At 42.2% G+C, this 24,230-nt stretch overlaps 1 protein-coding gene across 1 annotated transcript in view; it reads right to left on the bottom strand.

Moving 5' to 3' along the window:
- Positions 1–24,230, bottom strand: part of CPS1 (carbamoyl-phosphate synthase 1) — a 116,561-nt gene that overhangs the window by 4,060 nt on the left and 88,271 nt on the right. The window contains exons 31-41 of the mRNA XM_075153733.1: positions 23,900–23,967; positions 21,585–21,660; positions 18,048–18,125; positions 16,919–17,026; positions 15,610–15,699; positions 14,036–14,206; positions 11,330–11,404; positions 8,364–8,462; positions 2,981–3,040; positions 1,934–2,046; positions 1,260–1,389 (exon numbers count right to left, since the gene is read on the bottom strand). Of these exons, the coding sequence (XP_075009834.1) occupies positions 1,260–1,389; positions 1,934–2,046; positions 2,981–3,040; positions 8,364–8,462; positions 11,330–11,404; positions 14,036–14,206; positions 15,610–15,699; positions 16,919–17,026; positions 18,048–18,125; positions 21,585–21,660; positions 23,900–23,967 (1,068 nt within the window). The remainder of the gene's footprint in view (positions 1–1,259; positions 1,390–1,933; positions 2,047–2,980; positions 3,041–8,363; positions 8,463–11,329; positions 11,405–14,035; positions 14,207–15,609; positions 15,700–16,918; positions 17,027–18,047; positions 18,126–21,584; positions 21,661–23,899; positions 23,968–24,230) is intronic.

Below are 24,230 nucleotides of genomic sequence, written 5' to 3'. Positions count from 1 at the left end.
GTCAATATAAAGCAGAGGAGGACTGAGCATTGCAAAGCCTTCTGCAGAAGGCTGAGTAATAGAGCAGGCTCCACACTTCTACAATGTCACCTTGAAACTACCCTAATGCAGGTCCAGTCCTTGAGTCCATCCAAATCGATACCAACTGCAAGGTGACTGTGCATGGGTGTTGGCTCCAGCTCTCTGGAACCTGCCTGTCCAGCTGGAGAGACGTAGAGGTGCCGGGCTTCTTTGGCAAGACAGCTCTGTCCCATGAGAGCTGTCGTCTCCCCCTACAGCCCAAGCCTTTAGGAGAACACAGGGTTGTTTTCCTCTCTCAAATTCAGGAGATTAAAACTCTGCGATCAAAAGGGTTCAGTAAAATGCATCAAGCAGGTATGGTAATAAATTTTGGATGGGGACCCCCGTTCTGGTTGTCAGTGTGTGTTTTGCTAGTAGGCGGAGGATGGGTCTTCGATTTCCCATTCCTGCTAATCATGTCAGGCATTATCCTGTCTAGGAACTGGCAGCTTGGCACTCTCTCTGCTCTCCACTCACTCCAATCACAGCAGAAGATTTTGCACAGCTGGACACCAGTTCAAGTCACTGGGTTCCGTGTCAGCACCCACCAAAATCAACAGGAATTTGGCTGCTGTGCTTAATGAGAGCCAGATGAGGCCCTTTTGTGACAGTTGAAGCCACTTGCAAAGGAAGTCAAGATACTGCTGTCAGCAGGAGTCCCACTTTGCATTACCAAATCTCTCTTCCCCTATCAGTCTGTGAAAGCGGTTTGTCAGGAGCTACAAACATAATGACTGGCAATTGGGGACTACAACAGCACAAGCTGCAATTCCACTTGCATGTCATTTTGGAACTGGATTGCCCCAAGGATCATTCAGGAAAGCCCAGCTACATCCTGCTCTAAAGTTTAAGGATCATACTGGAAAAACATCCCACAAAAACACTGTTCCCATGCATAATTTAAATGTTACAGGCAATCCTGTGCAAGAAGTTTGCTCTGAAGTGAAAATGATACAGGAACAACTTCAGCTGCAGTACGGGACCCAAGGTTTTCTTTTGTTTGTTTGTTTGTTTTCCTTTAAGCGACGTTATTTTGTATAGTAGCAAAAAGAAAATACACTCAAACAATTGCGTTGCCATGATTTTCAGGCACATTAATATTTGTCAGAGACAATGAGGGTCCAAACACACTGGAATCTAAGGTCACAAGCACTGAAAGCTCTTATAACTAAGAGAAGAAAGAACAACATGGGAAGTACCTGGAAATTAGTGAGCAGAGCAATCCCACTGTCAATAGCCATCCTCCGGATCACATAATTATCATGGACAAACTTGGTGTTGCTGTTAGGCAGGTTAATCACCAGATCTATTTTCCCATCCTTTACGAGCCTGAAGAGACAATGCACAAGATAGTATCACAGTGTGTCTTGCTTAATGAAAATCTATGATCAATAGCACAGGCACGCAGGAAAACAACACTGAAAATTTTCATTTAAGGTTAGTCTTACATCCCAAAAAAAGGAGAGTTGAGAGTTAGCCCCCTAAGCGGGGAATTTGGGCTTTATTTCTGTTCTGTTCAGTGATGCAAAGCAATATTCGGCCTTCATACAGCTCAACACAACTCTTAAAGGCATGACTGACTGTCATTAAAGGCTAAATATTCAGATTCCACGTACCCTTGCGTGAAAATGTAACATGGAGCAATACATCCAAGCCATATTAAATAGGACTGTTCAATGAGATGTTCATTAATTAAGCTGAAACCTCCCTGCTGTGGCAATTCCGGACAGAATCAGATAAAACAAAACTTTTGGATTGAATCTGAAGTCCCATTAAATTACTATCATTTATCTCAATAGGGCCAGCAATTCGCCCCTTGTATTTGCTGTCCTGGATGTTAACACAAATTTGACAAGGTGAGTATTGCTCTTACCTCCTGACCGGAGGGAGGCTCGCACTCTGGCTTTCCTGCGATGGCCATGCCACAGGATTTGCCGGGATACCGTTAGCATTCAGCCAGTCCGAGGTTGCTTCTGTGGCATAAAGCTGTTAAGGGAAAAAAAAGTTACCTACTGTGTGCTTCATAATAATGAAACTTTTCATTTAATTCATGTGGGTCTGACCCAACACGCAGCCTGGTTGTCAGGGCTGATTTTGGAGGGCATTTTTCATCACAAGAGTGTCTCTCCATACAGACAGACACGGCATGACTTTCCCAACTTTCTGTTATCTGTAATTTTCTGATGTATGATAGTCAATGAATGGTAGTAACACATCCAGAAGCAGTTAAGTGGCTTAGGAAAACCTAAATCCCTCTGACTTTCAATAGGGCTTAAGTTCAATCACTTATAAATTTTTTTTGCCTTTTTTTTTTTTGCCTAGCACTAAGTTTTGAATGGCAGAACTGTAAATCCAGTAGTTACGCTAATGCCACTGAGGAAAATAGTACTTAAATACTTAATGCTAAAAAGCTCTCGCCAATCTTCTGTTGTTAGTTACCCTTCAGTAGGGATATGGATGCAAAATGATGCAGAAGAGTTACAAGAGGGATGTAAACACCACAAATTTCATACGTCTGTAGCTTGTGAATATCACTGACAATGAAGCACTGTAAAGACCTACTCCATATAAAAGGCTTCCCCTTCCTCCCCTCCTGTCATACAAGGCATCCTGTTGGCATTTTTGTTTCTTGGAGAACTTAGAGGAGTTTGTAATGTGACATCCTGGCTGCAGGCTGATAGCAGAGCCAGAGTTGTTCTTGCCCTCATGGCTTAGTCCTGTTTGCTCAATTAAACAGCCATGAGAACTTTTAGTTGGGTGATACCTGCTGACTTTACGGATCACTCGGCTAAAAATCCCTGTTGCACTTCGAAAATGTCCTTTTTTCCAAATGAACTCCAACATTCTCCATTCCTATAGCAGGCTGAGTACGTTTCAGATTTTGAAAACTCTCCAGCTATAAATAACAGAAACCACCTACCTTAAAACCTTCCTCATGCAATAGTTCTGCTACTCTGAGGAATCTGGGGCGGAAGGACTTCTGAAAAAGGACATTTATTAGATACAGCACCAAAGCTAGGATTTAGAAATGGTGTTTTGTTGGGCAACCCAGTGCTCCTCCAGACTGTGCTAATAGGCAAATACACCTTTCTGTGCTGAGAGCGTGTGTGTGCGTGCGCAGAAATATCTGAATGTGCATGCAGAGTGCCATTCCAAGAAAACTGTCTGGATCCTGAAGCCCAAGTCACTCCCAGCTAAGACATATTTTGTTACAACACCAGGGTAAGCATTCCCATACTAAGTTTGACTGCAACTACAGGAGATTTACTACTGCATATGAAATATCTGGGCAATTGCCTTGTCAAATAACCAACTAGAGTCTCCTCTGCTCTTAATTAAACATCTTTTCAAACATTGCTCAAACACTTGGCCTTCTCTTCTGGCAGATAACAAATATGGACAGGCTTTGGGCTGCCTTTGGATGCTTTGTTTGCAAATCCACATGACGAAGAGCCTGTGTATGCGTGAGTGCATTTCTAACTCCCATGGGCATATGGAAATGGAAAACACAAAACCTCTCAGGAGACTGGGACACCCTATTCCCATGAGGACCTGAATGCCCAGGTACTCAGGGCACCTTTGAAAGACTCCCTCATAATGCACACCCAGATCCAACATAATTTAGAAGAAATAAAGGTAAGACGACCTCCTGTAGACATCTGCACGTGAACAAGCCATTTTAGAGAAACAGGTGAGTGGAAATTTGATCCCAGCATAACTTTCTTCTGGATGTTGAAGGTACAGCAATGAAAAGATCAGACGCAACACATGTCCTTCTCACTGCCAACGCAGGCCGAATCTCACTTTTAACTTTAGCCTGGTCTGGCCATTTGCAAGTAAGATTATTGCAAGCTCCCTTCTCCCTGCTGGAGCTACTGACGGCTTAACCTTTATGGGTGAGAACAATATTCTGAAGGGTGAACGATTTCCAATGGAGAAAAGGAGTCAACAGAGTTTTTTTGAGCACTCTGGAAAGAACCTCATTCTGAAAGCCATCTTGTTCCGTACGCTAACTGGAAAATACAAATATACAATGTGACAGGGTTGGCAGCTTCCCAGTCAGAAAGAACAGTTCTGCCTTCTGGTCAGGGGGGCTCGCTTTCACAACAGTATTATAAACTTCTATCACACATGTACTGAACACTTGTGACACATAAAACAGCCTCTCCATGAGAAGAAATTACAGCTGTCAGCTTGCATCGGAACAGCCTCAGATTTACAACCTGGCTGAAAGAACCTGTGTAAGAAACCATTAGTTACTAAAGGTGAAAAGTACAAGCAGATTTATTTAGTGGAAGATATTTATTGTAGGAGAATTGTATTCTTTTTCCTTTATCGGAAAAGTTCTATTTCTTATAACCTCTCTCTCCTGTTTGCTAGCATGCCTTGCTATTTGTAAAGGGCTACATCCTCAGTTAATTCAATACAGCTCCACCAGTTCTCACTAAGATCCAGCTCAAAATGAAGCCAGCTCATCTCTGTAATAATCTTGAATTCTGTATCCAAATCCACTGTGGAGCACGCAAAAATTCTGGTACGTAAGGAACCAAGGCAGAAGGTTACCTTGAAACAACAGACTTGGAGTGCTGGGATTTAAAAATAAAATACGCCATCAAAAGCTTTCCGCATCTCGTGGTCACCAGCACAGATGTAAGACAGATGCACTCCATCCCAGAGATATCACTGAATAGCCCAATCAGGAAAGAAAATAAAATGAGCTTTTCAACTCCTCTCGCATAACATATAAATTATTTAATGGCAGACTCAGAGTTTCAGCATCATAGATTTCTCCAAATTGTGAAAAGAAAAGAGGTCAGATTATCAGCTTGCATAAACTGGCAGAGATTCATTTGTCTAACAAGAAAGCCATACTCCATTTACCCTGGGAGAGCATCAGGCCTTTAAAATCCTGGGGAACCTCGACCTGCGCAACGTCAGAGTCTCCTCACAACTGAAGGACAACCCAGCGGGCTTGCAGTCCCGGCTGGCTGCCCAACCTGCTTTGTGCTGTCCCGCAGGTGTCAAGGAGCGCTTGCCTGTTTGACCTCGAGGATGATTACTTTGTTAGCAACATTTCTGCATGGCCCTAGTAGGATTACCGCTGGAATTGCAACCTGTGAGTACTCCAGCATGGAAGCCCCTCTGCAAGGCTGGGTTCATTACCTGGGCGTCTTGGGACCTGTTTGGACTGCAGATCGCAGCACAGCCATTTGACTCTTGATTTGCAAAATACCCCACAGAGTGAAACATTCGCAAGGAAACGAAAATCTCCCCCTCTGCTACTGTTAACTACATCCATTTGACTTCCCTCAAGAAGGAAGCCTCCTCTCACCTCAACATAATTAATAGCAATGACATAACGGTGCAGTATAGCAAATAACCTAAATACGTTGAGCCTAGACACTTTTGAGGGAAGCAGAATTTACCACCATTTGGTTTCTTATTTCTCTCCCTGCAAAACCTAAAAGTCCAGTCTAAAAATCAGAGCAAGATGCCAGTCATGAAGCAATGAAGCCTCCGAAAGCGGGGTATGTTTTGAGCTCGCCATTCACTGCAGATGAAGCATAGCACCTTCCTCAGAGACAACCAAGTGGGCTGGCGTAGGTGCTCCCGACAAGAATCAGCCCCGAGTGCACCAGAACAGCTTGCAGAAACCATCCCGCAGTTTGAAAGCCAGGGGCCTCTGCCCGGGGAGGGACCTCCACCCCGTCACCCCCTCACAGCAATGACATTTAAACATTAAGTGGTCATGGAGAGGGGCGACCTGGCATCTGTCCTTCTGAGCCTGTGTTTCCCCTCCGAGGATACGCTGACAACTTTGCCAGTTTGGGGTACACAACCTCACGTTTGCGATTAAATGAGAACAACGCTGCTGGTGTTCACAGCCCGCCTTGTGCCTCGATCCTTGTGCCTCTTGTTTCTGCAGTGAAGGGCTCCCCTTTCCTCCAGCCTGTAATACCCAGGGAAGACCACCCGTAGCCTACACGTCAGGTCTAGGTCAGGATTTCAACCTTCCCTTCTCACGAGGCTTTATTTCCCCTCTCCGCCTGCAGACCTGGCCGATTTCGAAACAGCCCATTGAAAAGCAGGTAGGTGACGAACTCCAGAGTGGTGAGGGAGCAATACGTGGTTCTCAGCGTTAACTTTACACTCCTTGTTTTGGAGTTTAATTATGTAAGAAATATGCTGAGATGAAGAAGAGACCTTTAAGCGATTGATCTGTTGTTTTCAAGTTTCTTTTGCAAGAAAATGAACTGTAAACCACTCATTAAAAAAAGACAGAATCTTGTTACTTTTAAGAGGTTTGGGGTGTTTTTTTTTCTTAAGACCTTTGTACAAAGAATATTTGGCTCAGTTTAACAGATACTGACACAGAACTTACGTAAATACTTCCTATAGCTAAAATTACTCTTTGCTGCCTGTTCCCTTTTAGCTCTACCAGGAAAATAGGCTTAAATTTTAAACACTGGGCTCTCTCCTTTTTTCTTCTCCTGGCTTTTCTTTTCCCCTTTTTAAAATACTTTATATCTGCAGTGATTAGATATACAGTAGATATATAATACCAACTGCCCAGAGTTTCGTACTGAACTTCTAAACTTTATCTAGGTAGCAAGCAAAGACTTTTCTGCTAATTTGAGGTAACTCAGAGCAACAGTTTCAATCCATAGGTGTGTGTATGTATGTGTACATTTAAGGACTAAGCGGTGATCTGTGTCAGCAGAAGTCATGTTCCTTTCTGGCCACTTTTCACACAGTTTCTTCACATTCTCTGCTGGCACAGACAGCCCAACACATTTTTCACACCCCACTTGTTTGACAGGAAAATTCATCTATTCTGTTTTTTTGTTTCATTAGCTTTATGCAATCACGTAGGGCATAAGCTTATTACAAGCACAACGGGGAAACGGCAGGAGGCAATCAGTTGTCTTTATGGGGCCCAAGAACATGCTAGCGGAATGGAAATGTCTGATTCTTTTGAGGAACATACACACACCTCAAAGTTTACAAGTGTATCTGACTTCAGCATCTCCTGCAGCTGGTAACTGCCCCGTGATAAAGAACCAACACTTTTTGCTTTTCTGCCTAGCTACCTTTTCATTCAGAAATGCACATCCTCCTTACTGATACAGGACTGTGAACGGAGCAGGGCTGTTCCTAAGGCAGACCCATCGGGAACTCCCTCACCTGAAGGCTGTTTGCAGAAGCCATTGCACTGGAGGACATTCCCATAATGACACCATTTAAACTTTCTGTCACATATAGCACCTTTGAGGGACGCTGACAGCAAGAGATGAAACCCCAAAGTCCAAGCTCTAGTCTGGTATGGAATCATTGGACCTGCAGAATATGTATCTGAGATGCAGTCCCTAAGAGGAGAGAGCTCTGGCAAGATACGGAGACCAGAAACATTACTACACAAATCCAGCATTGGTTCTTCCTTTCTGAGCTACTTACTCAGAAGCAATATTGGCCATGGACCATCATCAAAGAGGGAGAGGAATAATGGCAGCCATGCCTCTAGGCAGCCAGGAAAGCAGGCTGGAGAGTGAAGACTGCTGTCCTTTAATCCCTCTCCCCGCTGCACTCAAGTATAGTCCCATCACGACTCCAATGAGGAGAGGAACATGACAGTGCCATACCTGGTGGAGGTCTCATTGCCTGACCGTGTTACACCAATAACTAGCCCCACAAGACCCTGCCTAGCAACATCATGTTTTCCATACTGTCGGATGACACCACAGCTCTGCCTGGAATGAAATCTATGGGGAAAGCTTAGCAGGTCCAGCTCTGCGGTATGGAAACTGTCTCACTGTTCTGGGGGGTGGAGGGGAACTGGTTTCAAAAGGGCAAGAGGCAATGTACGGATGAAGGCAGTTTATATGTCAGAATTGGGAAGTAGCATCCCCAGGGCTCCCATTTGGGTGAGAACAAGGAGGGGGCTCCGAGTTCTACCTGGGACGTTTCTCTGAACTGATCGTCTATGGGCTTTGTTCCCCACAGGAAGGTGGCTTCTAACTCTCCGATCCCAGGCCTCTGCTTGCAGCAATCCCAGGGGTTTGTCCCCAGCAAACTTCTGCAGCTCCCAGTAGAAACTATCAGGAGCCAGAGGGAAAAAACTAGGCCAGCCTCGGGAACCCAGTAAAGACCTTTCCGTGGTGTTTGTTCCTCACTGTCCTATTGCACTTCAAGAGGGACAGCAGAGAAGCACATTTAAGCCATAAAGACACATGAATGAAAACAAGGCACCAGTTACTGAGTTCCTCTGTGTCGGTCCTTTCTCAGCTTTGATTTTTAGGACTCACCTGGATTCCAATCAAAATTCCTTCCTTAGGAAACGTAAACCCTGTGGCAAGCATAGCCTTCCGGAAGGCAGAGTACACATCCTCCCCAAAGCACGCGACCTGGGAAAAGGCACAAAGAAGGTGGCATGAGGGGAAAAACCAAAAACAGCCCAAGAACATTGCTTTAAAAAGAAACAGGAATGAAATTTTTAAATAGGCTCTTTTGACTTCTTCACGCAGAATCAGACTGCTTTTGCATGGAGTCTGCAGGCAGGGGGGAAAAATAAATCAGAAAATTATTGCAGACAAATGTCATAATTTTAATGAAGCAATAACGAAGGAATAAGCAACACTTCCATTTCAAACAGCACACCAAGGAGTAACAACAATTGATTCTGCTGAGTTATGGGAATGCTGTACACAGCCTCTGCTCCAGCGTTTGTGAGTGCACTGCAAATTGTTTAACATTATATAATGCTTAAATACCAGTGAGTGTTCTGCATGCAGGCACGTTTCTGTGTGTACGCTGCAAACTGGGGTAAGACAGCACTTCTGCTGTCACGTACTTCTGGCATTTCTTGTGAAGATAAACCACCGTATATAAAGATGCTTTTCCATTAAAAGTCCACAGATGTACGAAATTCAAGTAAAACGTTAGTATGTACTTAAGAAAACAACAAAGCCATCATGCCAATTCATAATAATTTATTTTATATAAACAAAAACTTGATAAAGAAATCAATAAAAATCATTTAGCAGTTCTCCATCATTCAGAACTGCCTGTGGAGCTCAGTTGCTTACAGACTGTCATACGGTAACGATCTTCTGAAAGAACTAAACCGTGTTCCTTACCAAAATTTGGAATTCTGATGACAAAAAGAGGAATGCATGAGCTTTTCTGAAAGTTTAAAAAAACAAAACAAAACAAAACAAAAAAAAACAACCCTCACTTTTTCTGGACAACTCCACACTTGTTGAAAAACAGTCAGAAGCAGAAACTGCACAGATTTTTCTTTTTGAAATAACAAATCTACACACATATACAGATGGAATAAAGGGACTGATTGAGAATTGCTCTCCCATTTTCCTCTTATGGTCCTTCCCATCACAAAGTGAGCCCTCACATTCATGGTCTCACTGTTACCATGGTGAGCAGAAGCCAGTATTTCATGTAAGAAGAAGAACAAATGATGATTTGCCAGATCTTCTAAAGTAAAAAAAGAACAACCAAACAAACAAAAATCCCACAAGGGAAGAGATCAAAAAGATCACGACAACTTGTATCTCAGCTTTTCTCTAAAAACTCATCCTTGACCGCTCAGTCTGTTCTACAGTGTATCTGGCCGAGGGGTTACGTATGTCCTGGACTTTCTAGGGTGGTGGACAGCCCCCTGCCTCGTAGGTTGGACCAGGGGTTTCCAGCCTGCTGGGAGAGGTTTATCGCTACGGCATGGCCAAAACTGCCACAGTACTCAAAGGGACCCCCAGCACCGTGTCTTCTACTGTTGTGGGAACCACGGCTTCCAGCAAAATACATCTCTGACAGATAGATGTGACAAATTCAAGCCCAAATCAAGCCGTGTGTGTGAAAAATGTCTTTGAGGAATAATTGAGCATTTTACCCGAAGCAAGTTATTATCCTTACTTCGCTCATAAGACAGACCTTCATAACTGTCACATTTTATGGCATTTTTGAATATGGATCTTTCCAACTCGTAAAAGTTAATAATCCCTCCCTTATCACCAAGGTAATCTCTTAACTCCATATAAAGCTCAGAAAAATAATTCTTGCCCTTACTCACATTTTTATTCCTTTTTTTCTTTGGGGGGGAGGGGGGACGGGGAGTTGTCTGTGTAGTCAATTTTGTTCTGAAAATAATGAAGTCACGGAAGTCACTTGGCTTTTTTCTGGCCATTAACTACATCGAAAGGAAATCTGCCGCAATACTGTTTTCCATACATTATAAAGAGCAAAATAAAGTAATTCTGGAGAGATGTAGGAGACCTGCCTAGCTATGGTAGAGCAGAGTTAAGCCTAATCTAATTGCCTCAGTATTTAATCACTTCCCACGTGGGCTTTCTAGCCCAGAATAAGTCTCTTGCCACCGCAACTCTTTTCTAGAAGTAACAGACCGAGCAAGTTTAAGGATAGCTTGGGTATATCTACAGAAGCTATTGACAGCTCAGCAATAACTCATAAAGAAACCTCTTTGTCCTAGATGAGTTAACATCTCTTCAAACGGTGTAGATGGAAACCTGTACCCCTTGAGGGGTGAGGGCTCCCATCAGTGCTGAGCCTATGCAGGAAGAGGAACAGCTTTGTGCCTTTGCGGACACCAGAGACGTTTTGGAAGCACCTCACAGCCTGCTGTAGAAAGAGTGGGTAAAGTAGCCCAGTCTCCCCCTCACCCCATCAACAGGCAGTACTGCAGCCATCGCATTTTATTCACTCTCTCTCGCCTTTTGCACCTTGGGACATGCCTTGATGGTTACCAGGCAACAACAAAAATATCACCACACATATTTGTTGCTTTTAAGTAACTAGCACGTTCCAAGACCAAACGCTCATGACCTGGAGTCTCGATATTGCTATTCTGGCATGTGTCGACTGGGGGTTTTGAAAGCTGTAAGCACTTCTCTGTCTCGAAGCAGGTGATTCATAAAATGGACGGACGCACCAAGAACCTCCCAGAACCCGACAGCTCTCAGATAAACTCATTTCAGGCTGTCACACCAACCAGGTCCAACCCGGGGAGCTGACATGCAGGTAAAGAGGGACATCCAGTGGCTGAATAAACTGGGTTTTCCAGGACAATGTGTTTTTACAGATAAGAAAGATGTTTTCAATTTTCTGAAGAAGCTACAGATGCCATCATGATTGAGGCAGTAATAAGATCACTTCCAAAGATTCATGATGTTTAAAGGCGACTTGGTTTAAAAAAAAAAAAAAAAAAAAAAAAAAAAAAAAAAGCAAATCTAAAAGATACCTCCCCAGTAGAGGCCATTTCACATCGGAGAACAGGGTCAGCATCTTTCAGCCTGGACCAGGAGAACATTGGGGCCTGGTGAAAGAAAGAGGGGGGGAGGGAGACAGAGAACGAAAATTTAATGGATCATTTAAAAAAAAAAAAAAATCCAGCTACACTTGGAGGTGACAGAAAGAGACAGACATGATCCAAAAAAAAAAAGCACTGATCAAGACTGATAAGCAAAGGAGTACTTGACAAATGAGTTCCCCCAGTATCTTGATGACGGACTGGAACAAATAAACATGTATTTCACCAATAAATCATCCTTCTAAATCTTGCAGTCCTGCTCAAATTCTGATGGCAGATTTCTAATCTGTGGTGGCCCACTATCACTATGATTTTTAGGACATATTTTAAAACAGAAAGGCTGTGAAGCATCTAATTCATGAAACAAGGAGAGACTATCTGAAGGCAGTCGGTTTTTCTGAGAAAACTGTTCTCCAACAGAAATTTTTCATTCACAGGAATCAAACCATTCCACAAGAACGCACTCTTTTGGTATAAACCAGATGAAACTTTGCAAGTGATTTTCAGATTTTCCCTTTCCCCTCCAAAATACACACCCTTAATTTTTTTTGATCTTTTGTATGAAAACCCCTTATCATCATTATCTGAGAGCTTAGGACACTGCGGTCTCTGAGTTCTCTTGTCTAATTTGACCTTTTTTTTTAAAAAAAAAAGAGGGGGGAGAGAGAAAGAAACTCTCTGTTAGAGAGAAAATGACCACATGTGGCAAACATGGAACAAATCAAGAATTTTCTGCTAAGGAATAATTTTCTACAAGGCTTCTCTCCATCTTCAACTACTAGTGGCACCTGCATAAAGACAGCATCCTTGCTACTTAAAAAAGAATCTATTTTTAAATCCAAAGACATAATTCTGTTCTTGGAAGTCTCCGAGGGTTACGCCACAGACAAGACAGCTGCTGTTTTGTGACACCTCACAATGACCAACTAAAATGTGACAGCAGAAATTCATTGCAAAATAAATGTTGTGTGTCTTGGTGACTTTTAGTTCAGTTTTGCTTCTTCTGTAAGTAAAGAGAAAACTTCTACAGTGGCCAACTCTATAGTTTCAAGCTGAGATATGGCAGTCAAGGTGGATTATTTTTAAATGCTCATATTGTCTTGAAAGGTAACAAGCAACAAAAGCCATCCACCAGCTCCCTAACGTTTGACTGCCATGAACATGAAAATGCATCAGCAGGAGCAGACTCTGGTACTGCAAATAAATCCTATTTAAAACTTAGTCAGTCATGCTCTACCCAGGATTTAATCTTAGTCAGGCCATGATACTTGTGTCACTCTGCAAGCAAACATGGCAAGACAATATTTCAGTCACTAAAGCTAAAATGGTGGGACTCCGAATCCACATAGGAACAGCTATGTTGAGAAAGAAGAAGAGAGTATCATATTCTCTTTTCAGAGCATTTAAGAACTGCTGGAGAAACAAAATCCCATTTCCATGCAAATATTCCTAGCAATAAAAACGTAAGAGGACAGAAAATATGATGCATGAATAACGAGAGCCAGGTTTAACTAAAATAGTTTTAAAAGTTTAGCATTTCTGAAGGTATTAGCAGATTTTTATATTTGACAAATCCACACAGAACACAAGCAGTGTAAAAGGCTTTGTAGTGAAGTTTTCAAGAATATAGTTGGGTTTTCTGCTCTGTAGCCAACATTCCCAGGAGTTGGCTACAAAACTCTTGACAGTTTAGCTAACAACAATGCAGAAGCCCCAGGTCTAAATAATAGAAATTTATAAAAATAAAGGAGACTCAAAAATAAAAAAGTCTCAGATTAGAATTACAGATGATGCTTATCTGTGGCACCAAAATAAAATGTAAAGCTACATCTAGACTGACTGGCTTGCCAATAACCTGAGCCTGGGCCACAGATTTGGCTTGCATTTTAATAGGTCTGAACATTTTATTAATAGAAAGATGTTAGGTGTTTTCCATTTCCTCAATTTTCAATTGATATGGAAGCTATTAAAGCTTGAAAGTTTCTGTATAAACAATTCTCATTATCCATTGTATTTTCTGCACTGTTGTTCTAGGTTTTTATGATTAGGAGTTTCAATTAATTTTTTTTCTTCCACTAAGCATTAAAAATATCTACAGTAGACTTCGGCATCTCGAGACTATATAAGCTTAGAAATTATGAAAAGTAAAATCTTGGCCCCACTGAAATCAAAGGATCCAAGACTTTCACCCCTATTTTAACTGGTGGTACATATAAAGGGATTCCATGCATTCAACAGCCCACGTCCCAAATCCTGAAGATAAAATGTGGGGGACACTCAAAACACAAATTTGTACCTGTCCACACATATATTAGATAGTATTATGAAATAGCCTGAACTTCGGTGTTCAATTCTGCAAGTGCATATTTATCATGCAGTTCATAAACATGATTCAGACTAGGTTAGAAGTAAGAAATAAAGGGAGATTGATTTTGTTAATAATCGCTGGATAATTTTCCTTTGATTTTTCTCTAAAATTCCCAACGTGCATTATCTTAACAGAAACTGCAAAAGGTCAATTTGGCCTTTGGCCAATGAGTAAATCGTTCTCTCTGGGCATTAAAGTACTAATTGCCTATTAATGCGCTAGGTGCTGGCTCTCTTGTGGTTTTTTTGGTGTTCTTTTGGAAACCATACCTTAATCCCAATGTATTTGGAGGGAATAATGGGATGCTCCAGTGTGGGGAGGGATGACTCATTAACCTCTTTTCCAATCATCACTTTTGTGGCCACATCGATGAAGTCAACACCCAGAGTCTTCGATACAAAAGGGAACGAGCGTGAAGCCCGCAAGTTGCACTCTATCACCTGATGGGATTAAAAAGAAGAAACACTAGGGTCAGGCACTGTGCAATGAAGAAATAGATTGATTCATGTTTCTGGAAATCAGTCCTTACTCCTCTTGGCAGAGATGTTCTTCAGACTGCCAAATAAGAGGCACAGAAACTGTGTTCAATATTACAAACAGCGATGAGGGATGGGTAGTGGCCAACTTGAGATATAAGGAGTCCCGTGTTCTGCAACAGCGTTTCATCTCTACTGTCTGAAAATTAGAACTTCGGAAAACGCGTTGTACTATACCCTAAGTTAATGTGCAAGAGGCGTGGAAACTTGTGCACAGGCATTAAGTACAACTTTTAGAAGCCCACCTTGTTCTTTTTCCATGGTAAGGGCACTTCGTGAATGACCGGGCTATCTTTATTGACCTTCCTCATCTACATGTGGAAGTCATTCAGTGGCCCAAGCAAGAAACAAAGAAGTTCTGCACCCTGCTGAGAAGCGCACCATGAAGATCAATAGCAAAAGAAGAATCGCTGTAAGTAAGAATGAAGGGGAAGTGAAGGGGGACAAGAATAGGTAAGTTAAGACAGAATGGAAAAGAGGTGTTATCCAGAGAAAATGCAAGCACAGCTGAGGGAAAGCAAGGAAGGAAAAACTCCATTCTGCCCCTCTGTGGAGTTTCTGAATAACTATATGCGAAACAGAAGAAAGGTAAAGAACGGTAAGTACATTTTTCTCAACTAATAGCTCAAACAGGATCTTTCACCAATAATGCATCTCCTTTATACCATGCCAGGTTTTCTTTCCATTCACCATTTTCTCAGTCATACTCTGCTCATATTCCTCTGACCTTCTTCCATTAGCAACAGAAAGCCAACTGTTACCCATAAAGAGTCAGACATCTGATGTACTTCTGTTACTGAAAGCTACTAGGACCATGCTATTGGCTTATGTTAAAGACCTAAAACACTTAAATTGTCTTGCTTTCTTTCCAACGACTTGGAAGGCTTATTTTAACGATTGAAATAGCTAAAGATAAGAGAAGAAATCGGAGATCTAAAAGCAATGATATTCAGTTCATAGGATGAGGCGCAGGTCCCAGTCCTGTCTGTCGTATTCAAAACTGGTAATTTTGGGAAGGACAACAGTCCATAGCAAAACAAAGCTAGTGCTGACAGACAATGCAACCAGACTCGCTTCACCCTCAATGGCTGCACTGCGTAGGCAGGGGAGGATGCTCTCTCCCAGACAGGCAGGGAGAACTGCGTGACTAGGGGTGGCACAGGTGAGCCACACATTGTCAGACAAGGCAGGTTAGAAACCCACAGCTGCTACTGCCACAGAGTTTCCGTGACAGGGACCGCAGGAACCACGCGCCTAACTATCCAGAGCAGAGCCTGACTTCCTCCAACAGTCACAAGAGCTCTTACCAGCACATCGTTGCCTCGCACCAAAAACTGCATGTTGAATGGCCCAGAGATGGCAAAGGCATTTGCAATCTTTTTTGTAGCAGCTTTTACCTACAGAAACAAATAAATAAATAAACAAATAAATAAAGTATATCTATTTTATAAATAAATAAGTCCCACAGAATAGACAGCATCGTGTCAATAAATTACCTCACATGTGGATTCTTTTAAATGTCACATCTCTCTGCCCTAGCATATTTTTTCCTCTATATCCTCATTTTGGCAATAGCATTATCTTTCAGAAGCAAACATGTTTAATTTGCCTGGTAACCTCAAGCCCAAAGCGCCATTTGAGGGCAGAAGTAAAATGCAGCTTCATGTGTGTGTGTGAGAAAGCAAGGGAAAGAGGGAGAAAGAGAGAGAATAAAAGCCTACCCTCTCTGTAGCAATTCCTACACTGCACACTGGAGCCTTTGTACCTTTCTTGGTGAAAATCTCAAATGGCAAAACATCATTATTCATTATCTACTTGGTTTTACAAGTGTCCTAAGAGTCTTTCACCATCACAAATCTGTGTGTCAGCAGAAATACTCTGGAACAAATTGGCAGAAAACACTATTGTCTTATTTTCTAGGTTTGCCAAGAAATCACGTGCCATTTCAGTACAAGCATTTGAACAGTTTTGCTCCAGGAGATGACTATATTCAGAAACAAGGCCTTGGACATTCTTGTAGAGTTGGGGCACAGACCATCGCATTACAGCTCTTGTTAGCTTCCAAGCAAATCCCTTCCAGGATGATATCACGGGGCATGGCACATTTCATTTAGAAAATGCATTTTGACAACTAACTCTGTATCACTAGGTTTATTCTCGAAAAGGCAAAAAGTCAAGTTTAGGTGAGGTTCATTCATCCTGATAGCCTTTCCAGAAAAGGCAGGCAGCTAGAAAGTAATACACCTGATCTAATCATTTAAGGATTGTGGGAGAAGAGGAAGTGGAAAGTGAACCGTGGCATATATATGGATTAGACACTCCTCTACTGCTATGGTTGCCAGTCCTAAACCAATGAAACAAAAAAATCCAATGGCTCTGAAATTGTGTACCTCTACTGCTTAAATTAATGGGATACAGTTCAGATGATCCTATGTATAGTATAGCCAATCAAAAGGGGCACAATAACATCCTACATTTGCACACATCACACTGGCCTCTAAAAAAACATTGGTGATTTGATTTCTCCATTGGTGACTGAGTTCTCCCAAGCAAAGGGGGAAAGCAGATTCAAACTCTTATTTTCTTTTCTCTTCTCAGTGCTAGTGCAACACCTACCTTCTCCAAGGCTCCCTGGCTAATAGTCTGTGTGGGTAACACGAGGGTGGCATCTCCAGAGTGAACGCCTGCATCCTCCACATGCTCTGAAATAGCATGTGAGATAACCTGCATACAGCAACAAGAAAGCAGTTAGTCACCGCAACCCCTCATGAACCGTCACCCCACCTCCGTGCCCCCTGCTAAGTACAGCCCAGCGGAGTCTCCTGTACAGAGATGTACCCAAAAGAGGATACAGACGGGGGGGGAAAAGGGAATCCCCCAAGATGTTGGGGAGAATAGGCCTGAAGCACACACAAGGCATATGAACAAGGGGATCATGTTAGCGTCTTTCATATCGTGGTTAAGCAAACTGCGAACATGATAAAACCTACACAGTCTGGAGATCCTAAGGCTTCCTTCTTCTCTCTAACACACATTGACTCAGAAGGTAAAAGCTAATTAGGCTTTAAACCAGCTCTCTAAGTTCTGCTTGCCACGAATACAAAAACGTTGTCATGCCCCAGCAGAAAAAAGTATGGACAACATAATTTGTATATTTTTTCCCCCCCACACTCTTTTGTGGTGTTTTAACCATGCAGAAAAACAAGCAGAGGGAATTCAGGCTAAGGATTTAAATTGAATGAATTGCATCAAGGCATACTACCTTGATACTGAAAAAGTGATCTTGTCTGCTGGTTGAACATGAAGATTGAAAACAGAATACTTCCGCTAAATGAGAAGTTCGTGATATTTTTTGTGAGAACTGTCTTTGATTAGTAATGAAATGCAAAGTGAAGTTGTAATAATAAAACAACTGTGGTAATATCATAACATATGCTGATACAATTCTGATGAAAGTAATTTGTGAAGCCAGTGATTTGCGAATCCAGTAAAAATTACATTCTAAAGGATTCATTCACATGGTTAATCAATACTTAAAAAAATAACTATTTAGATATATACAATAAGGTAGGGTTAGCTTTTCAAGCATGATGGTTTTGAACCCAAGATGAATTCATCTTTTCTTGTTTCTTTACTCTTCTCAGCACGAATCCATGGCTGTATAGTAAATCACTCAAACACACATTTTTGCAAATCTCCGATCCTGAAAAAAAAGTTTAATATTAAAGAAAAGCAAAGTTCTTACTCTTCCTGCCTTGGCTACAGCATCCATTTCCACCTCACGAGCATCTTCAATAAATTTAGTGAGTACCACAGGGTGATCCTGTCATCAAAACAAGACAAAAGAAGAAAGTTTTTATTTGAGAGTATTTGGGGACCATCCAAGTGCTCCACTATTCATCACTGGAAAAGCTTTGGAAGCAGAATCCCACAAGACCAATCTATTAATATCCTTATTTCCACAGATAAGTGAACTCTGCAAAGAAATAATGGGGGTAAGCTTGGCGTGATTTCCCCAAAGCCACTGATGCATTAGTTTGAGTCCTCCCTAATGTCGCCATGACAGGGAAATTTGGGGCAAAACCACAAAGAGCTTTTAGGTGATATCATGGTAGAAAAAAGATACTGGGACACGTGCATGGATACAGTGACCTCTGATCCTGTCTCCCAAAGATGTTCCTTACCTCCAAGATCTTAAATTCTTTCTTCCTCTGAGCCTCCCACCCACCTCACCGGGCACACTACTTCACAGAGTAATTGATTCTTGGAATACTTAATAACTTTGTATAGTGGCTGTTTGCTATTTTAGAGAGTCATGTATTTTAGGCAACTGATGCATTCCTTACTCATTTCTCTGCCTGGCTTCCTAAGTCTCCCAGGGAGAAGTTGCCGCTAATTATAGCTGGCCAGGAACAACTTGTCCTTGACTCTCAGTACATTTCCTGGTATACATGGTTTTCCTTCCTCTTCTTCCTGCCTATCTCTGGGATGCTAGCACGCACTTCCCACTCTTCTCTAATGCCTTCTCCTTCCAGCCACCTGCTCCAACAGATGGTTAAAAATCTAATCCACATTCTTCCAGGCCAGCTTTATGTCTCAACATTTTACCTGTCCCATCCACTGTTAACTGCCTGTTATTTATTAGAGAATAAAATGGAGAAAGTGACAGTCTGTGCATGCTCAAAAGGCTTCTCTTGAAAAAAATATAAAGCAACTCCAAAAGTTACAAGACACAACTCCTTACATTTATCAGTGCAAGGGTAAATTCACAGGCAAGGACAATGCCGCAGCCTACACTGTTTCATAAATTTAGTGGCTTGTGTCCTGTAACTTTCTGTCTCGCTGCAGTTTTTCACCGGAAGATTTTATATGTGCATACAACCTTGTTTACTCCAATCTGTCTCAACTCACAGAAGACATTTTGAACATTATTGACAACATAAATGCCATAATGATGCAACACCATAACAGCAAAGTAGCTAAAACAACAGACCACCACTGGTCAGGCACTTTATCTGGAGGTGCTCTGTTGGATGGAGCAGAACTAGGTCAGGCTTTGTAACCAGAAAAATTAAGCCCATGTCCCACAAAGATGCTCATGTTCAGTTGTATGCTCACAGCTAATATTGCTAGCCTCTGTGGAACCACTCACAGGCCACAAAGCCTTGACGAGACTATAAAAACCTCCCTAATTCAGAAGCAGAATACAGTACTTTTGTTCTGGTTTGCTTTTCACTAGCTTAGCTTCAACTATACTATAGCTTTTGTCAATATAAAATACTGGATGAAGAAAGAAATCTTCTCTTAACATTCTGACTACACCAGCAAAAATTTAGCATGTAAATCTAGTGTAAGTCTCTGCAGGATCAGGGCCAGAGCCCTGATCTCATGGTGTGCAACTGGTCATGTTTGCAGCAAGTGTCAGTGCCTTATTTGTGTAGCAGAAGCGGACATCATAAGGATCCCATGGGAACCTGCACTCTTTCCCCGAGGAATACATCACATATTGCCGAGACTCTACAACTTCAACTCCCAGCAGGGCCTCCTGTACCGGGGATGAGACCTCTCAGCAATGAAGAACAACATTGCCCAACTCAAGTCAATCAAGCTGTGACAAGTTAAGCTGACCACGGGTCACTTCCCTGGGCTTCAGCCTCCTGAAGTATCCACTGCCATCCAAAAGCCATCCACGGCATGAGAAAGTGAACATGGCTTAGGGCTGCTGCCTGGTCCGCTTCTGTGAGTGAGCACGGAAACACAAAGCAGGGTACTTAAGATGAAGTATAGAGAGAAGCTAGGTGTTTTGGGAGGCTAAGCACTGCTAAGAATCTGGTTTCTACCACAGGTTGACCCTGTAGTCTTTTGAGGATTAGTTACATATTTCTTTCTGATGGAAGTAACAGCGGTACTCTCCCGTTGTCAAAAATCCCTTTAAAGTTGTTCAAAGATGATAGTAAGTGGTCTGCTTGCCTCCACACTAACCTATCCTTCAGGATATTATTACTTTGCAAGGTATCTCTCTTTCATTCCATCTTTTCTTGCTGAAACACTAAACTTCCATCATTTGCCTCATACACTTAAAAACCACATAGTTTTGTTCTTATTCAAGCTTTAACCACCTAAGAAATCAGTAATTGACTGGCTTCCATAGCCAGTTGTGTTTTCAGAGAGTTCCTTTTTTGACTTATTTATTTTTAATTCCAAGATTCCTGTGACAGTAGTGTTTATGGCGCTACAGTACTGTTCTGAACAATGATCATTCAAAAAGTGGGGGAAAAAACCCTCAGAAGAAAACAGACCAAAAGACGAGGCCAAACTCAGAGACTGTTGAAAGGTCAGACTTTGAATTCTGTATGTTCTTCATTCAACCTTGATCGTTTAACTTTCTCTTTCTCCCATACTCTCATCTCTCCAAACGTCCCTTGTACAATAACACTGATAGAAGGTATAGAAGAAATTCAAAAAAATTTGAGTTGCTTACTATGTTCTGAAGCATTCATGTCTTTAGGAAATTGCTCAGATTTTTCTTTTCTAAATTTCAACGTACTAGACCAAATCCTCCGCTTTGCTAGGAAAAAGACACTTTAAAAAAATCCCCAAATTAGCTTTTGAAGAACATTTAAAATGGAAACCAGAGCTTTCATCTTCTGCATTACATACTCTGCAGATCAATAATCCCACTGGATTAACAGTAAGCAGGAGCAGTCCTGCTTTTCTATGAGAGGAAAATGGAACTCAGTACATGATTTGGAAAGTTAAATGTCATAGCAAAATCTTGCAAATGTTCCTGCATTTAAAAGGAGTAAAAAAAAAAAGGTCATCGGTGAGGGAGAAGATGCCAGGATGAAGTTTTAAGTTGTTCAAAGAATCCAGGCAAAACAGAAATTGAGTGAAAGATGCTATAAGTTCTATGCTGGTTGACATAACCTGCCACTGGCAAGCCTGAATGGGGTAAGAAGGGTCCCAGCCCAGTAGCCTACATCTATTTATATAATTAACTGGTCAGAAATGGATGCTTGGGTACAACAGCTAACTGCCATCCCCGCTCCATGCAGGCATCCCAGTGGTATCAGTAAGGATGCTTGCACAGGCTCCCATGGTCTGCCTGTTAGGGAAAAAAACGAGGATTCAAACTCTAATTTCTCTGGGCTCCTTCCCAAACAAGGAAGGGAAAGAGTGAGGAAGACACAATGCAGAAACAAAGAGATGGAAAACACAATAGAGGTGAAACAAATACAGTAAACACAAACAGAAGAAGCAGTAGCAGTGCAAAGACTGGTACCTGGGAGACTCTGGTGGCTTCTGCTAAGAACTTCTTCATCTCCTCTTCAGTGAATACTACATTCATTGCAGACCCACTGTGAGAATGGCAAGGAAAAGGAAACAGGTCAGCTTCCCTCCTGACTTCAAGGGAGATATCAGAGCGTTAGACACCACAGCACAGGGTTGCCAACTGCCTCTACATGACAGACTAGCCAAGCAAGCTCCTGACTCAAGCCACTTGCTCCACTCTTGACTGAAAGAAAGGCAGAGCTGATACCTAATGAACCTCCATTATACTTTCCAGAGAAGATAGGTGACCTCCAGAACCATGAGGCAGAATCAAATAAAGAACCACGGTTGTGTAGCCTTAGCACTGCTGCCAAATCCCCTTTCTGACCCAAGCCTTTAAAGCTCCCCCTAAGCTGGAAGAGATGGCTAGTCAGCCAGATAGCCCCACTAAGGACCCAGACGTTCACCGTACGTGCAGGTTAGTTGTGAGCTCAGGACAAACCAGATGCTTTGCTCACGTGAGCCCAATTGCTCATCAGTGACAGATGAAGCGAGGAATGCAAAGGCCACTGGTGATGGTGCGACAGTGTAAATGCAGACGAAAATAGGCTGTTCTTTGCTGGCCATTTTGCTGTGCCCCTCCCCTAACGTCTTAGTCCTTAAGGGAGGGGCACAGCAGATACAGACACTATCTGAAAGCTACTTTGAAATGTAGCTGTCAGTAGTATCAGGGAGGGGGATTTGGTGTCAAGAGCCAGTGGTTCAGGTCCCTTTTAAAGACAAGAATCTTTTAAAAAAGATGTTACATTGATCACTTCTACTACTGATGTTCAGCTTCCCCTTTGCTTTGGTGGGCAATGCCACAGAGGCTGTGTGGAAAAGTGGAGGAAGGATCTATGCCACAAAATCAGTCACTTCAGCCTAAGATAAACCGACACAAGTACCTAGGTGATTGCACTTACTGGACTACCTCTTCAGCTGATGTAAATCAATAGAGTTCAATTAAATCCTCGGACCTATGTCAGTTGCACCACTGAGGATGTGAGCTGGTGCACACAGTACATAACTGGTGGGGAAACGCATTTAGTTTTCCAAGGCAACTGGCAAATATTAAAGGCTGTATCTGTTCAAAGGGTGAAGAAGTCTAGCTGTGGACTGCTGCTGTTCTGCAAATAGAGGCCAGATAGTGTGCTGCGCTAGGGCTTCTCACTTTCCATTTCCTCAAGTTTTACTTCTCCCTGAAGTCCCCCTAACCTCCACAAACACCCCTTACCAAATACTTATATGGAAAGGGCCTATACTGAATTTAACACGGATGGAAACAACAGGCTAAAAGAAGTGTTTCCTAAAAATCTGGAGAATTACATCAGAAGCATCCTGATCTGAGTGCTGGTTTCCAACTTCGCTTCGCCACCCCACTGCAAGCTTCAGAAACTGGATAGAAAAGTCACATTCAGCAGTCTCTTCTAAAGGATATTTCCTTGAGGGTTGAACATACAAGAAACCGTTCTCCTTTTCTTCTTTTTAAATAAAAAGTTGTTTGGGTTTTTTTTCTCCTCTGAAAATGAATATTCTGCCTCTTCATTTTGATATGTGTCTCTTTTTCATATAAAAAGGATCCTGTCTCCAATTTATTTTCACGTGTGAACTGTGCCCAGCAAACTGCCTCTCTGTGCCCAGTCATCCAGCTAAGAAGAAACTCCTCACAGAGAAGAGTGATCATTCAGAACGTGTGAGTTTGCTGAGTGTATGCGCTGGTGTAACTTCTTCAAAAAGTCTAGCTGTTAGAAATGTGTGGCTCTGTACAAAGTCTATTTAAAGAGAAGCAGCTGCCACAGCATAGGGACATAAAACATGCCTGTAAGCAGGGAAGCTTAGCAAATAAGAAGCTGAATTCAAAGACGTGCTGTCATTTTCTGAAAATGGATGCCAACCCCAATAAATGGCCTCAGCACGTTCCCTTCTGTTTTTCCTGGTGGCAAACAATCTTCTGCCTTAATTGTACAGGTAGTAGTCTCAGGAACCTTAAGGAATATCGCAGATGGTTCATGGTTTTGGCCTTGAGATATGAAAAAGGTAATGCAGCTAAACAGACATTCTTATGATTATGTTCTACCTTTGATCTGTCCCTGATGGACATAAGGGATCCATTGCCTTCCTTTATTGGTTTAAGCAGTTGTCCCACCTGTTAAGATGGGCAGCTTTATGCCACATGCACCTAGCATAGTGTTTTCCACATGTCCCCTGAAATTACTCTCCCTTGTCTCTAAGAGGCTTTTGTAGTCCACATCCCCAACTTGATGAGCTCTGATGGTTGAGCCTTACCTCAGAACATAGGAAGGCCTCAGCAGACATGGGTAACTCACAGAGCTTGCAAATTCAACTGCATCTCTCTAAAGAAAGGGAGGAAAAACATGCTCTGAACAAGAAAATATTCTAAAGTCATATCAAAATTTCAACTCTAACTGCATTTGCGCTTTACTAGCCATTAAGATTGGCGGCAGGGGGGAAGTAGGGGACTATAGCCTGGGCTAAACATAATACACGACTTCTTGGTTCCAGAGTTGTCATCTTCAGACCTTCCCTGTCCATAGAGCTTCACCAGGAAAAAAGAGCAGTGCCGACACATCTCTATTCCTTTGCAATTTCCACCAGC

This window comes from Calonectris borealis, chromosome 6, assembly GCF_964195595.1.
Source record: "Calonectris borealis chromosome 6, bCalBor7.hap1.2, whole genome shotgun sequence".
Taxonomy (NCBI): Eukaryota; Metazoa; Chordata; class Aves; order Procellariiformes; family Procellariidae; genus Calonectris; species Calonectris borealis.
Note: the sequence above shows the minus strand (reverse complement) of the source record. Positions and strands in the feature narration are given on the sequence as shown.